General features: G+C 43.7%; 1 protein-coding gene across 6 annotated transcripts in view; it reads right to left on the reverse strand.

Moving 5' to 3' along the window:
* Nucleotides 1–16,203, reverse strand: part of Itsn2 (intersectin 2) — a 119,034-nt gene that overhangs the window by 23,935 nt on the left and 78,896 nt on the right. For 5 of the 6 annotated variants that reach the window (XR_008220143.1, XM_052745985.1, XM_052745987.1 and 2 more), the window contains 3 exons: nucleotides 16,081–16,202; nucleotides 14,270–14,366; nucleotides 13,682–13,873 (listed from right to left, as the gene is read on the reverse strand). Coding sequence is in view for 5 of the 6 variants with exons in the window: in XM_052745985.1 (XP_052601945.1) it covers nucleotides 13,682–13,873; nucleotides 14,270–14,366; nucleotides 16,081–16,202 (411 nt within the window). In the remaining variant the exon portion in view is untranslated. Of the gene's footprint in view, nucleotides 1–8,120; nucleotides 11,249–13,681; nucleotides 13,874–14,269; nucleotides 14,367–16,080; nucleotide 16,203 lie in introns of those variants that run through there. The other variant, XM_052745988.1, reaches the window with a different exon arrangement.

Below are 16,203 nucleotides of genomic sequence, written 5' to 3' on the forward strand. Positions count from 1 at the left end.
CACATGTGTCATAGTGAGTGTGTGTATGCATGATGACTGTGTGTGGGCACATGTGCCATGGTGAGTGTGTGTATGCATGATGACTGTGTGTGGGCACATGTGCCATGGTGAGTGTGTGTATGCATGATGTTTGTGTGTGGGCACATGTGTCATGGTGAGTGTGTGTATGCATGATGACTGTGTGTGGGCACATGTGTCATAGTGAGTGTGTGTATGCATGATGTTTGTGTGTGGGCACATGTGTCATAGTGAGTGTGTGTATGCATGATGATTGTGTGTGGGCACATGTACCATGGTGAGTGTGTGTATGTACATGATGTTTGTGTGTGGGCACATGTGCCATGGTGGGTGTGTGTATGCATGATGTTTGTGTGTGGGCACATGTGCCATGGTGCATGTGGGGAGGATGGAGGACAACTGTGTGCATGGTTTCCTTCCTTTGGACTCAGGTTGACAGGGCTGTGCTGTGTGTGCCTTTACCTGCGGAGCCACCTTCCTGTCCCCAAATGTTTTTGTTTAAAGAAAAGAATCTTCCTGAAGCCCCAGGTGGTTATCACTTTAGTAACAGGGGCCTATTTACCTGACCCAAGGCTAACTCTGTGATCACCCCCTTTTTCTCTGTTTTGTTTTTCAGGTTCTGCAGATCCACCTTGTCCTCTTTCCTCCAGTCAGCATCCCTCCTCACTCCTCCGCAGCCTCCTGATGGTGACAGTCCTCTGCCTCAGGCCTTGGGACTCTTCTCTGTGGACTCAGTGACCTGGGTCCGGATGTGTCGGCCCACTCCCACATTTGCACTCTGTCTGAACTTCTTATTCTTGCCGACCGATGCAGGATCTCCCTCATCAACAGAACACCAAAAGCCATCTTCGTACCATCACTGCCTAACCGGCTCCTCCTCATCACCTAACTTAGTACCAGTACCATTTCTCCCCAGCTCACGGGGCATCTCTGGATGCAGACCTTTTTTCTTAACCTCCATATTCAATTCGCTCACTGGCTCTAACACCAAAACATCCACCATTTGACCAGTTTGCACCACATCCTCCATTACCACCCCAATCCAAGCCACTACCATCTTGTGCTTGGATCACTGAGCAAGTTCCTAGTGGACTTCCTTGCTTCTGGTCTCTTCTGCTCACTTTAACCTAACCTGTTAAAACACACCAGGTCATGTCCCTCCTTTGATTAAAACCCTCTAAAGGGTTTTCTTGCTCCATACAAAGCCAAAGTTATTATAAGACAGCCTCGAAGACTTTCAGCCTGCTCCATCTCCTTGGCCACCCTGGTCTCATTTCCCCCTCCTGCTGTTCCCCCTGTCCCAGGCCCACTGGCCGCCACCCTGTTCCCTGAGCATCACAGGCACACCCCCATGGCAGGCCCCCTGATGTGCTGTCCCCACTCCTAGAACGGTCCTCCCCCACGGCCTTCAAGTCTTTCTCCCTCATCACCAATCTGGAGACATGTTTGAGGGTCCTGTTTACAATGAAGTCCCTTCACACCCCACCAAGCACTCTCTCTTTCCTGCCTACTTTATTTTCCTGAGACACAGCACACTCTGTTAATCTCTTTTGTTTGAATTCCCCTCAACTGACAGAGGGCAGCAGTTCTGCCTGTTTCCTAACCTGCCTCATCCACAGTGCATGGTGCCCCAGCAGGTTTTCTTCAAGGATTGGTAAATGTGAGAGGAGATGCACCCTGGCCGCCAGGTCAAAAAAAAGTGGTGAAAATTCCCTTGTAGGCCCGATGGACAGGAAGAATGGGCAGAGAAGAAACGACAGATTGAAGTTCCTGGACAGACAGAGTGAGCTGGACTAAAGCCCCTCACAGTGTGGGTAGATGTGGAGTCACAGCTAACGACAACTCTATCCCGCGTCATGGCCGTGAACCACAGTTCTAAGTCCCTGGGCAAACAAGAAACAAAAGAGAGATGCTTAGGAGGGAGATGAGAAAGGTCTGGGAAGGTCCCAAGAGGACAAAGGACAGGCTGTGTTTGTTCAGATTAGGTCATAGCTACCAGAAACGTCCTTGCCCATCCCGAGGAGAGCGAGGCCACAGAACAATGCCGTTCTCTGTGAGCTCCGCTCTGCTAACCACTCTGAGTATCGCATAATCGTTTTCAGTTGCACTGTGTGGAAACTCTGCAAAGAGACGAGCTTCCAACAGTAAATCCAGAAGATCAGACTGTGCAACTCTCCGAGACTGCCTTGACACCCAACTCTTATCGGGACTCCAGAAAACTGCTATTTTATAAAACAGTATTTTTTTTTTATCTACTTGGTAAATACGTATTAAGGACAAACAATGTATCAAGTAGTATATTTCTACTATAAAGTGATGGGTAAATATTTTTTTTTGAAATTTAAATGATTCTTTAACAGAGTTTTATTTACTTGCCGGTGTTGCTGAGGATCAAACCTGCAGCTTCATGCATCCTAGGCAAATGCTCTTTCACCAAGCTATTCCCCAGCCTTTTTAAAACAATTTAAAAGTTCTTTCTTCTTATTTTTTTTCAGAGCCATAGGGTAGCTGTGTTGTTCAGGCTGACCTTGACGTCTGATCCTTCGGCCTTACCTCCCAAGTGCTCTGATTAAAGGCATGCGCCACGTGCTCCACCAGCTTGGGCTCCTGTATTTTTCTGAACCCTACTAAGTTGTACATCAAGCCATGCATTGCTTATTTAAATGCAATTGTATTGAAATGTTTTAGAACATTAGAAAGCTACCACATAGTAACGGCATTCTAGAATGTTCCCAAAGCAACCTTGTTGATATGTGCCAAAGGGATACGCTTACCGATTTATTTTTATTTCTTAATCTGCTGTGAAAGATCATAAGCCTAAGACAACAGAGAACTTTTTTCTTTGTGTGTGCATATATGTGTGGTTTGTGAATGCATGTTCACATGTATGGGTGCGAGTGTGTCTGTGTGTGTGTGAGAATGTGTGGAGGCCAGGGGTTGATGTTGGGCATCTCCACTTTATTTACTGAGGTCGGGTCTTTGCTGAAACTGGTGCCCGCAGATTTTAGTCTAGCTAGCCAGATCGACCCAGGGAAATGCCTGTCTGCCTCCTGAGTGCTTGGATGACAGTTCTTATGTGGTCCTGGGGAATCTGACCTGCTGTCCTCACCCCTGTACATCTCCCCCAGGACCCAGGTGCTGGCTCTGTCCTTAGCAGTTCCTTCCAGCTAGGATCTATGTGCTTCCTACCCTGCTTGTTTCATCATGGACTGAAGTGACGTGCTCTTCAGAATTCAGACCTCAGGCAAGAGATGGAACAAGAAGGAGCAGTTCCTTCCTCGCACCTAAGCCAGAAGTTTCGATTCTAACAATATGTGACCTATCTCTGACGAACGTAACTGAACCCTCTTGAACAGAGGGCAGGGGTTCTATAGCTGGATGGAAGAGCAGGACTTCAGAGCTACCAGGTTTCTTACATAGGAAGGAAGGGCAGTGGTAAGTGGTGTTGACACTGCACTCACCGGATGCCGGGTGTAGAGCATCCATCTGACCTGGTGTGACCCTGAACTGATTTCTGGAGGAAAAGGGACTTAGAATAAATACTCTGAATGTCAAACATCCCCAGGCACTGCAAACAAAACCAACACGACCTTTTCTTCCCTTTTTGTGTCTTAGTGACATAATTGGTCCTTTATACACCCTCCCCCCCGCCACACAATTAGAATCTTGTAGCTACTTGTTGCCACCCTTTGTAGTCACACAGGACCGTCTGTGGGCAGAGGACATGAATCTATTCTTCCTTAGTATCCCTGAGCTTCCTACGCGCCTTTCACCTCCCCCTAGAATAGTCAGTCTTACAGTTCATATTTCCAGAGTCCGTACCTGGAGAGCGCTCGACTCCGCTGGGTCTAGGAGACCCTTGTTCTTTAGCGCCCCCGACTCTGGTTTCACAGTGGCTCACAGATACCCACTGGTGGCACTCAGGTCCCAGTGGCAACCTGGATTCACCCAAAGCTGTTCTCTTCATCACCCCCTTCTCACCTCCCCTCGGATTAACTGGTGATGGCTCTGCTTTCTGGGTTGGAGGGTAGCAGACCCTGGCTAGGGAGAAGCAGGTGGGGTGGCTAGGACCATGAACTCCAGAGTCAGGATGGACTTGAGCTCCAATCTGTCAAGCCCAAATGCCAGGCTCACTGTGTGCTGCACAGAAAATGTTCACAACATGTCAGCTATTATTTCCAGAACTTACTAGGCAATGAACTAGCGCTTCCTAAATGCTGACTGTACGATGTGGCTCTCTTCCTCAGTGACAGACAAGGCGTGGACTCCCAGGACACTTCTGCTCATTCACTTGCTTTCAAGGGAACCAACAGTGATTGCTGCCTTTCGAAAAGAGCATGAAGTCTCTTGAGGACATTTCAGAATTTCTTGTTCTTAAGGCAAAAGTGATCCAAACTTAATTCTGACGCTCATGTGGAGAGACAAACGGCCCGGCATGGCCACCACAGTATGGATAAATGAAAAGGGCTCAGCACTGAACTGCAGAGGTCAGACAGCGTGGGAGAGCAAGAGGACAGACAGATGAACTGACCATTGAGACCCACGACAACCCAGACATCGACTCAGGAAACAGCTGACTGATCTCTGACAGAGGAGCACAGGCAATAACAGAGAACACAATCTCACTAGATAGCTCTGGGACCGTGACAGCTACATGTGTAAGAGAGACTAGACAGGACATTTCCTCAGAGAGAAGATCTACATGACCTTGGGTTCAGAGATGACTTAAAATACGACATAAAAGGCACAATCCATGAAAAAATACACTGGACTTCACTAAAATTTAAATTTTGTTTTATGAAAGACAGGGTTAAGAGAAAAAAGACAAGTCACAGACTGGGAAAAAATATTTACAAAACCTACATCTGACACAAGATTGTTACCCAAAGTGTGCAACTAACTCAACAGTAAATAAAAACACCGCACTTAAAGAATGGCCTCACCAAAGAAGGTATGCACATGCAAATGGATGCTTGAGGAGACGCTATAGCCAGGGCGTAATGGCACACACCTTTAATCCCAGCAGTCAGGAAGCTGAGTGAATCTCTGTAAGTTCAAGGCCGGCCAGGGCTACTTAGTGAAATCCCGCCCTTAAAAAGGATGCTGTATACATACATCTATCTTCAGGGAAATACATATTAAACAAGATACCAACACGCACATTAGCTTGACCACACTAGCAAATGCAGAAAGGACTGGAGCAACAGAAACTCCTTCATTGCTAGCAGGAGCAACACAGAGCTGCCACTTTGGAACAGTGTTACAAGACAGCATGCTACGTGATCTGGAAACCATGTGTTTTGGTATTTCCCAGAGGAACCCAAAACATGGCACAGCCAAACAATAAAACTTTAACCTGGCCATAAAAAGGAACAATGTGCCGGGTGGTGGTGGCGCACGCCTTTAATCCCAGCACTCGGGAGGCAGAGCCAGGCGGATCTCTGTGAGTTCGAGGCCAGTCTGGGCTACCAAGTGAGTTCCAGGAGAGGCGCAAAGCTACACAGAGAAACCCTGTCTCAAAAAACCAAAAAAAAAAAAAAAAAAAAAAAAAAAAAAGGAACAATGTGTCAATACATACTACAACACAGCTGTTATACGAAGTAAGCCAATCACATAAACCTACACATCACATATGTTTGTCCAGAACAGGCACACATATGAAGACAGAAAGTAGATGAATGGTTTCCTAGGGTTAGGGACTGTGTATGTTGTATGTTACATGGTGTGTGTGTGTGTGTGTGTGTGTGTGTGTGTGTGGTTACAGGAAGCTAGAGAGTGACAATTTAAAAGCTTTTTCCTGAGGTGATGAAAATATTTTATAATTGATCATGGCAATGGCTGCATGACTGTAAATAGACTAAAAACCCCTGAGTAGTGCATTAGAAAGGGGCGTGGGGATCACACCTCACTCAGCGATTCTGGGCAGCCTTCCTTCTCTTGTTGGATGCTATGCTACAGACTCCTGCTGTTATCTTCCACCCTCGCCTCTTCTGTGGGTATTTTTGCTCTCTTTACTGGTATGAGCAGTGTGTACCGCCAGACAGACCCCATGATTATAAAGACAGTGGGAGCACTAACACATGAGTCCATGGGATCCGAAGCCAGATCACTAAGCCGGTCTTGCTGGTCCTGTGCTGTGACTTTGGCCCTTTTTGTTTTCCCATCTGTTACTTTCTTCACGGATCTTAGAAAAGTATCAAATGAGGCCTTTCTTTCTTTCTTTCTTTTTTTTTTTTTTTTTGGTTTTTCGAGACAGGGTTTCTCTGTGTAGTTTTGGTGCCTGTCCTGGATCTCGCTCTGTAGACCAGGCTGGCCTCGAACTCACAGAGATCCACCTGGCTCTGCCTCCTGAGTGCTGGGATTAAAGGTGTGCGCCACCACCGCCCGAGTCCTTTTTTTTTTTTTTTAAAAAAAAAAATAGGACCAGCAAGACACTGGCAGAATCCCCTTGTTTTCTAAATAGCACTCTCGTCTAATAAAACCTGCTGCCTGCCCTGCCCTCGGAGGTCCTTCCCTACTCAATCCTTAGCTGAGAATCTCGGAAGTCTGAGCTTCTCCCGAGGGAACCTCAACTACTTCTGGTGTTCTTAAAGCCACCAGTCTGCCTGGTGGTGCCCAGTCCACTGTGGTGCCCATTCCCAGCTGATGCGGATCCAATACTGTGTGTCTGGATTATATCTTTCTAAAGAGCTGGGCAATTGTATCTGGACAGCCTCTAGGGGCTTTGTAGTCAAACCAAACCAAACCAAACCAAACTCACCTTCCTCCCCCAAGTCTGGACCCACCCATGGCACAGGTACTCTTATCCCACTCTGCCACTCAACACACCAATTCGGGAACAGCTGACCTCTCCTCTCACACTTCATCAATGTCTAACTTCTACCCATCTTCCCTCGGAGCTTTCACATTTCTTCACCTCTGCTTTGCACTAGAATCTGGGAACCCTGGAAAACATCCCCACGCTCAGGCTGAACTTCAGACCATGCAAGCCAGGACTCAGAAGTCCTTTAGAGCTTCCAGGTCATTCCAACACAGTCAACCTAGAGGCACTGCACCCGACTGCCCGCAGAGCCCCTCCTCTCACGGCTAACTTCACAGTTCTACTCTCGCGATGCTGAGTGCTCGGGACCACATCTTCTGCCCACCCCAGCACTGGACCCCTTCCTGCCTCTCGTCAGGCTTCCTCCGCTCAGCTCTGGGGTCCGTCAGCTGCTGCCTCCACCCAGCAAGTCTTCCCTGCCTCCCCCATCTAGGGTCAACTAGACATTTCTCCTCTGCTCTACTCCATATGCCACCGTGCTCAGACTCTCAAATTTTCTGTGCCTCTGCCCCGACCCCGTGACAATGCATGTGTCCTCACTCTCAGTTAGCTATCACCTGCACCTGGCATTCTGCTTGGCCTCATGCAAATAAATACTAAATACATATTAGCCAGATAACTTTGCAGAGAAAGGATCTTGGAAAGATAGTGTTTATGCTAAATTACATTAGGATCCATTATTTTTATTTTCAGCAACTTGGTTACCAAATGTAGTTCTCTGATAATTCTGAGGTCATGTGCATGAAAAACTGCTGCAGATTCTTCCATTGGCCTCTTATTTTGTACTAAAATGTCTTTTGAGATTCTTTCAATATTTTTAGAAAAATTGTGGAAAAAAACTGTAAATAAAATACTCTGCCAGATGTGGTAGTGCATGCCTTTAATTCCAGCACTTGGGAAGCAGAGGCAGGTGAATATCTGTGAGTTCAAGGCCAGCCTGGTCTACAAAGTGAGTTCCGAGACAGTCAGGGCTACATAGAGAAATCCTGTCTCAAAAAGGAAAAAAAAAAGAAACAAACTATTCCTATTATTCTTGATTACAGTTATCTTACTTTTCTACGTAACAGCATAACAAAATAAAAGTATCTTTTGCTTTTGAGATATGCATGATTATCTCAAATTATATAAATCAAATTATATCAATCTCAAATTGACCACTAGTCTGTACCCCAAGATTACATTAAGAGAAAAGAGAAGTCCCAAAGATATTTAATCACTTATATCTAAGCCATTAAAATAAGCTTGAAAAGGATACTTCAAAAGAAATACACAAAACAAGTAATGGGGTTTGTGTTCTTTTAATAAACACACTTGCATAGTTATGTTACAATTGTGTAAAAATAAAACAGATCATCTCATGCCAAGCGTGCCAGCATTTGCACAATCTCAATACCTATAACACTATGGTTTCCAAGACACACAAAATAAAAATTTAAGGCAAATACATCACTTTGCAACAATTTAATAATGTATTACATTACAGTAGCATCACAGCAGCATGTAATAATGCCACTCTAGGCAAAGGGTTCTCAGTATTCCCATTAGTTATTTACAAGAATTCATAACTTGGTAAAATTCATTCTAAGAAAACTTGGCAAACAGCTTTGGCCTGGACTTGGCATTTCTTTCTCTGTCTTCCCTCCCCCTAGTCTCTTTCTTTTGAACTCTAGTTTCATATTGTATTTAAAAAGTTACCGTTTTAAGTGTCACATTATTTCAAAATATTCAAAGATTCAGAGAAACTATATAATTGATAGGGTTAATTTAGGTTTCAATTTTCTGAAATAACAGTTCTGGCTGTAGCCTTTCCCCAATCGCTGCTGTCAAGTTCAAGCACGTGTTTTCAAAACACCTGGCACACAGTGTGATCTTAACCAGGCATTTCCTACAAGTTCCAATTGACTCCATTGTATTTCAATTCTTAAATTATACCTCCAATAAACTCTTTCCTTCTAAGCAAAAGAAAGCTGCCTTATATTAAACCGGGAAGGAGCAAACAGACGGCTGGATGAGGTATTGCAGCAGAGTGCATGCACTTATAAGAATGATCTAAATGACTATATGTCATACGATTTCCTTCCTTACAGCTTTCCATCAAATACATGACAAAATACCTACCCAAGTTGTAGCTGGTTAACACAGTAAGTTTACCCTCTAGACTGACATTTACTTTGAATGCTGGGCCAGTGTGTGACTTAATCCACAGGTACCTGATGGACGTATTATTTTCAGATTGGTTATAGATGCTGAGCTCAACCTGAATGCCATTTCTAGTAATCTACTTTAGTGATGGAGAAGGGAAGTGATCTGACCTATAAAAATACTTTTGGAATAATTTATCAGTATAGTAGAAAGCCCAAAATAAAAATTATAAAAGAAAAAAGTGCTTTACAGAACAATGTACTTAATTAGCAGTGCTTGGATTTCTAACCTTGGTTTATACAGCAGCTGTCCTCACTGAACTCCAGGATGTAAAAGCAGAATGTTGAGGAGATAAAAAGCAAGATCAGGTAATCTATACACTGTGGAAAAGTCAGTTTGGAATCAGTCTTTGCACTGTCTCTTAATGACTGCAGGCAATTCTCTTGTCCATCTATAAACTGATATTATTGCTTTCCCATGAATGCCATTTAAAATACTGTCATGATGGCAAATGGTAAAACGGAGGTGGTCTAGAACTCTAACGGAAGTCCCCGCCCCAGGGAGCACACATACTCTCCTGACACTGCAATAGTGTGAAGATTTTCCAATACAGATATCTGAGCTTTGTAAAGTTGTAACTAAACTGTTGGTTCTTTCTCAAGTCATGATTTAGGCAATGTACAATTGTAATAATTCACTCATAATATATAGGCACATTAACATAAATATTGCACAAAATATGCCTTTAAATGAAAGTGAGAGGTATAAAAGCATGTTTCATTTTCTCAAAGAATTCTGAGGAATAAGACTCTGTGATTGTATATACACTTATCTGACATTTCACAAACAGTAGATTGCACTGCAATTTGTAAACATTTTAAATTGCATAAACTGCTCATTGATTTTCAAATATGGTTTAATACTGTATTAAAATTCTTTTTCATTTCAGCTAAGTGCTCTCATACATATTAGTTTATAATAATGTCTATTATGTTTAGAGTGCTTTCCATTCGAGGGAAGAGGTAAAATTCTATGTCAAAGTAGCCAATGTAGAAGAAGACCATTAGCCAGGAAAGTGTAGATGGCAACATCAACATCAACATTCTAGCCTCCGAGAAGCTTCGTGGGCAGAGAGGAATGCTAGCTCTCATGTGCTCTCCCCTTACCATTCTGGGTCCTTGGCTAGAGCCTGCACGCCTGCTTCAGGTCTGGTACAAACTCTTCAAGGATTTCTTATGGTTTGTACTAAATGCATTATGAATGCCAACAGTGTCATTTTGTATCCTAGGGTAAGTAAGTAGTCACCTGACTACAAGAGATAACATAAATTCTACGTTAGAATATATTATAGATATAAGTGTTCTAAGCTAGGGAGGTCTCTCACCTCACAGTCCATGATGGACACTTCCCATTCTTGAAAGCAATCTATGTTTATGTCATCAATAAAGCAGTAACTGTGCTGGAACACAGATCTGCAACCCAGAGCACCTAAGACCCTGATGGGACTGCCCGAGTCCTGCGCTCATCCTTGGGCAGTCGAGGCACACTAGACATACACTACTCTGCACACACTGGCCAGAGCACAGCACTTTCATCCTCTGTGAGACAAGGGAAGTTCCTCCAATGTGACTGCTCCCATTCAGATTACACAGAAATATAGAAAAGATTATTTCCATTCTCAGCCTTCAAACAAACCTAACCACTGGTACTCATAATGGCATATTAGAAAGTAATAAACAGTGCTTATTTGAGGGTAAATCACAGATTGAGCCAATTATGGGCTCTTGTGATTAGATTAGATCAAATATAATAGCAGAACATAAGCAAACATCACCTGAATTCTGTAATGAATATACAATTTGCAACAGCATTGGAGAAGCATGGCAGCCCATTCCAAACCAGACAAAACAGTTTGTGCAAATAGTGGGTCTTTGTGTGTTTGTACTCCCACCATGTAAGGGCAAACTGAATATGCATGCTAATGACCTACAATTGCCAAATTAAAAAAGGAAGAAAAATGCTAAAGGATGCCAGAGTGAACAGCAGGGAAAGCCACACAAAGACCCACTATCCTTGAAATCGTTACAAATAAATGTTAACCGTCAATTAGAAACACAAAGAATAATCACAAGTGGCTCTAACATTCGAACGAAGTAAAGGAACTGTGTAGGAGATATGTGAGCAGGCTGCCTGCCCTGCTCCAGGCTAGAGTCAGACTTGGATAGTGGGTCTCTGGGGTGCTTTCACACTGGAAGACAACACTGGATCCTAAAAAAAGAAAAATGAGGAATAAAATGAACACGATGCAAACTAGGTGGGTGAGAGAAAATCTGACTGACAGTCACATGCAACATCAACTAAACACATTCGAACCACTGAAATCCTCAACCTTCAAAAGTCCCAATTGTGTAATAAAATGAAAACAGTGTTTAGAAGGACAAGAGAAACACAAACGGTAACCTACAGCTTAACCAGCAGCACTACTGCCTCAAAGACTAATAATAACTGATTCACTTCTCAATATCTAAGTAGCTAGAACAACGTTCTCAAATGAATCCCTGGCTCTAAGCATGAAGCATTTCACAGAGCATATCCTAGGGAAACTGTAGGCCTATGTCAACTGATGTTTAGTGAACTTTCATAGCTACTGATACAATGAATTCTGGTCACTGCTGAAAAGCAATTACGACTCTCCAGTTGCTAATCAACAGCTACTGTGAGCAAACCTAACAGACACTCTACAGTTTCCCAGGTGGTTTAAACAGTTGTTTTAGGTAAAACAAACTTTTCAGAGGATCTCTGTGGAAACTGTCTACTGAGAGCTCTTTTATTCCAAGGGTGATGGACCTTTGCCATCCATTTAGGAAAGAAATATTATTTTCAGATGTATTCAAACTACAAAACCCCAGATACCTTAGCCCAAACCAGTGTAGCAGATAAGCTACAGAGACTAACTTCATAACAAAGAGCACTTTGAAACTATTCTTTCTGACCCAGTCCCTTGACTGCTCTACTTCCTCATCTCTAAATAGGTAAGAGAATCAAGAAAGTAACTGGTACCTCCTCCCAACCCCGCCTGCCTCTCTAGCAAACTGTAACTCCTCTCCTCTTGGTCCCAGGCAAATGTCCTTTGAGAAGCCTTCTGCAATGGCATGCCTTCTTCCCCACTCAGACTTAGGGATCTTTCCCAGGCATGTGTTTGTACAATATTCACTATGGCAACGGTTGCATTTATCTGACTGCTTCCAGCTGAAGTCCAAAGCTACTTTAGAGCAAGTACTGTCACTGGAAACTTGAATTCTAAAGCCTGTAAGTATGTGGTGGACACTTACAGAGTACTTATGAAATGAATAAATTTATTGACTGAAGCAAATGAGAACTAAATTTCTTTAAAACTGTGTCGAACAATAATAAATGAAAGACTTCCCTCCTCTTATTTGTCCAAATACTATCATTTCCTTATATTATTTCAGGGACGGCATGACACCAGCTATCTGTAGAGCTGTGCTAACATGCAGCCAATAGCTACAATGGCTGGTTTTAAACTGGATTCCAGCTTATGGTCCTCTGGAATGCTGGAATTCTAGGAGTGTACCATGCCTGGCTTGCCAAAAGTTCCATGTGCAATTTGCCATGTGTCCTTGGATAACTAATTCATGCTTTCTGTATAATCTGGGAACCAAACAAATTTCAAATCCTGTTTCTCTTAAGAATTAGAAACTGGGGGCGTGGCTCAGTGGTAGAGCACCTGCCTACAGTTCATGAGGCTCTAGGTTCAATCAACCCCCAGTACCACCCCAATGCTGCTACTACTGCCGGAGGGAGGAGAGAGGGAGAGGGAGAGAGGAAGTGTGTTACTTGAGCATGGCAGTGCAGGCCTATAATTTTGGTATGCAGAATTAGAAATTGGAAGCAGGAGAATCAGGAATTCAAGGTCATCCTCAGGCACAGAGCAAGTGAAGCCAACCCTGGCTACATAAGACCAGTATGTATATCTTTAAAAAAGCTATCACACAAGCTAGGTTACTTTTCTAGGAGGTTTTTATATTTGAGGTAGATTGCTCCAGAGTAATGGCTTCCTTCTTTTTCTCTCCCTCCTTTGCCCTCTCTCACTCTCCCTCCCCCCCTTTGTATATGTCTGGTGTAATTGAGAAACTGATCTTGATTCATACATATTTTGTGGCATGAGATAGCTCTCTAAGAATTACCTAGTGAGAGTTTTGCAAGCATTTAAAATTGGTTATTTAATTTTTCCAAACTGGATGGTATATAAACACACAGAAAATAAAGGAGGGGATTCCAAAATGAATGGCACCTATACACTAAAAGGATGCATTTAGTCTAGGGAAACTTCGGTACCAGCTACTTTTTATGACTCTGATAAAGAACACTGGGTGCTGGAAGCAGTGGTGGTGGGAAAGGAAGCTGCATTGTTGATGCTGTCACAGCAAGGAACCCACACGAAGGATTACAGAGTTTTATAAAGACAAAAACTAACACTCAAGTCTGAAGCTAGCAGGAAGCATTTATGATAAAGCAGGACAACTTTCAAGCTTGTAAACTGTTATCTTTTGGTTTGTCTTATTTGAAAGATTAATTACATCTGCCGTGAGTGTTAAGATCTGATCCAGAAGAGCAAGGCATGCAATACAGCATACTAAAGATTTCCTATCGAGTGAGAAGTAATTTGATGTTACTCACACTGCTGACTTGGGTCCGAGTCTGTTGTCATCTTAACATAGTTGGAAGGAAAGAGACCAGTCACCCCGTTGATTTCTCCCTGCCACCAGTCAGGATCATCTTTGTTCATGACATTGATCAGCTGTCCCTTGGAGAAATTGAGCTCATCTTCATTATTCGCTACATAGTCATACATAGCGATCACTTGACATACTATCAAAAGAACAGCAAAAGAAAATGTTAATGTATTCCTATGACCGTCAACCCTGTCCCTAGAACTTAAGTGATTATTAAATTCTAAAATTAGGCTAAAAATTTCCTTTATGTGCTCTCTCCCCCAATCTCCTTTCCCAGTCTGTCTCAAGAAACAGAAGCTAAGCAACTGCAGGTAGAAATCCAGGGAACCACTTCTCTTTAGTATGACAGAACAGCAATTTCACATTCTGGAGTATCAGAACTCTGCAGGACGACGGTCCCAGTGGCACGCTGCTCTGAAGCAGAGGACGGGAAAGACAAGTTTTCCATGTCTTTCAAAGAGCTAGCTAATCTAAGACACTCCCCTGCTCTCCCAGTCTTTCAGACGAAATCCCAGGTGACCCACTTTCGTACCAGCGTGAAAGGCAGGTGTGGTCCTCTCACTGCTCGGACCCAGCAGTTTTACATGACTGGCAGGAAACCAGCCCTTCTGTCGTTTTTTCCCTCTGGCCTACAAAATCAGCAAAAGAAATGTGCAATTAAAATAGGAAATTAAAAACAACCACCAAGCTACAACTTTTTTTGTTTGTTTGTTTGGTTTTTGAGACAGGGTTTCTTTGTGTAGCTTTGTGCCTTTCCTGGAACTCGCTTTGTAGACCAGAGATCTGCCTGCCTCTGCCTCCCAAATGTTGGGATTAAAGGCGTGCACTACCACCACCCAGCCCGAGCTACAACTTAAAACAAAAAACCTAGGCTTCCTAAAGACAAGTCAACCTTGCCTATATACTGACCTTAGCACTTGGCTCCTCAGATGGATCTAAATCCTTGCTGTATCATTCCTGGCAAATGTCTTAGTTTATCTAGCATTGTGACTTATGGTTGGTGCTCTGTGTTGTGTTCTATCAGCCCACTCAGATGACAGGGCTGGAGTCATACATATCTTTACCATATGAACAGTCAATTGTACCCATGTGAAAAGCCCCGTTTAAAAACTCCAACACCAGGGCTGCCACAGGCTTCTCTGGCCGGCAATAACTATGTGTTGTCACAAATTATTTCTAGGAAGAGGCAATGCTGTCCTCTGCTCTGATAGAAAGGGACACCATGTCCACTTTGGGAAGCCCTTGCCTCGAAGCCATTGGCTGATTCTAATCTGTACTGTTTCATAGTGACAAACAGTGAGCGCTAACAAGAGTCCTTCTAGTGAATTACGAAAGGTGAGAGCAGTGTTGTGGACTAGTCCTGGAACCTCTGAACTCATCACTGGCCTTTTAGCTCAACGTTAAACAACTGGAAAATTCACTCCACTATGTATCTCAAAGTACTGCTGAAGACACCAGCCATGGAAGTCTCTAGAGAATGGTCCAAGCTAAGAGTTCTCTGGATATTCTGCCCAAATAACACAGTTTAAAGAGGTCTTCCTAGAGCTCCTTGCAAGTTCAAGTCAACTGTTAAGGGTATAGCTCACTTAAAGTACATCCTGGAGCTTCATCCATAATCAGGAAGTCAGTAAAGCACTTCTGGAGGGTCATGTTTCCCGTGGAGGCAGCTCAAAGTGAATCAGAAGGTGGAAATTGTGGGGCTTAGTCAAGAACCTATCAAGTCTGCACATCTCTGTTCATCAGAAATTCCAGGACTACAACGCCAGAACTAAGTTATGCCTAGCCTTCCTGAGCATTTCCACCTCACGGAAACTTACAGAAAGACACCGCTATACCCCTAAAGCGAATTTAGGTCAGGAAGGAAAGATCAGATATGAAAGAAAGCTTTGTCTCTACAAAAACACATGTGCCAACTAGCTGTTAACACTGTTGAGAAAAACTACGCTCATCTATGCCCGCACTGTTTCCTTGCACTGCTGTCTCCGAGGTCTAGGACCTCGGGGTCGGGGCAATGACAGTCCAATGGGGACATTTTCTCAGCACACGGCCAGGTCTTCTCTTTCAAGGGGTACGGCAAGGTGGGTGTCCCAGGCAGAGAGGACGTTATGCTTCTTCCTTTAAGAGAAGGACCTATGGCCTAGTGAGTGATGAGCTGGAAAACATTTACGCTGTTAGAGGACATGATTCTTCACACCGTTACTTACAGGTCAGCTAGACTATGTTGGAAGCAGCAGAAGACCCGAGGGAATATAATGTGTTTAAATGCTAGCGGAGGACCTCTGTGTTACAACTGGGGGTGACGCTGCTTTTTTAACCGAATTTTTACCTGGAAAAGAACGTTACCTGTAGCTCTCCTTGCCACCACCCACTTGTGTTTTTCTTTAAGATTAATATTAGCTGCCCTGGTGCAAGACTGAGCTGCTCAGCCCCGGAAGCAGCATATGCTGAAGTTACTTGAGCGATCTC

Source organism: Peromyscus californicus, unplaced genomic scaffold, assembly GCF_007827085.1.
Source record: "Peromyscus californicus insignis strain IS unplaced genomic scaffold, ASM782708v3 Scaffold_1__1_contigs__length_55948999, whole genome shotgun sequence".
Lineage (NCBI taxonomy): Eukaryota > Metazoa > Chordata > Mammalia > Rodentia > Cricetidae > Peromyscus > Peromyscus californicus.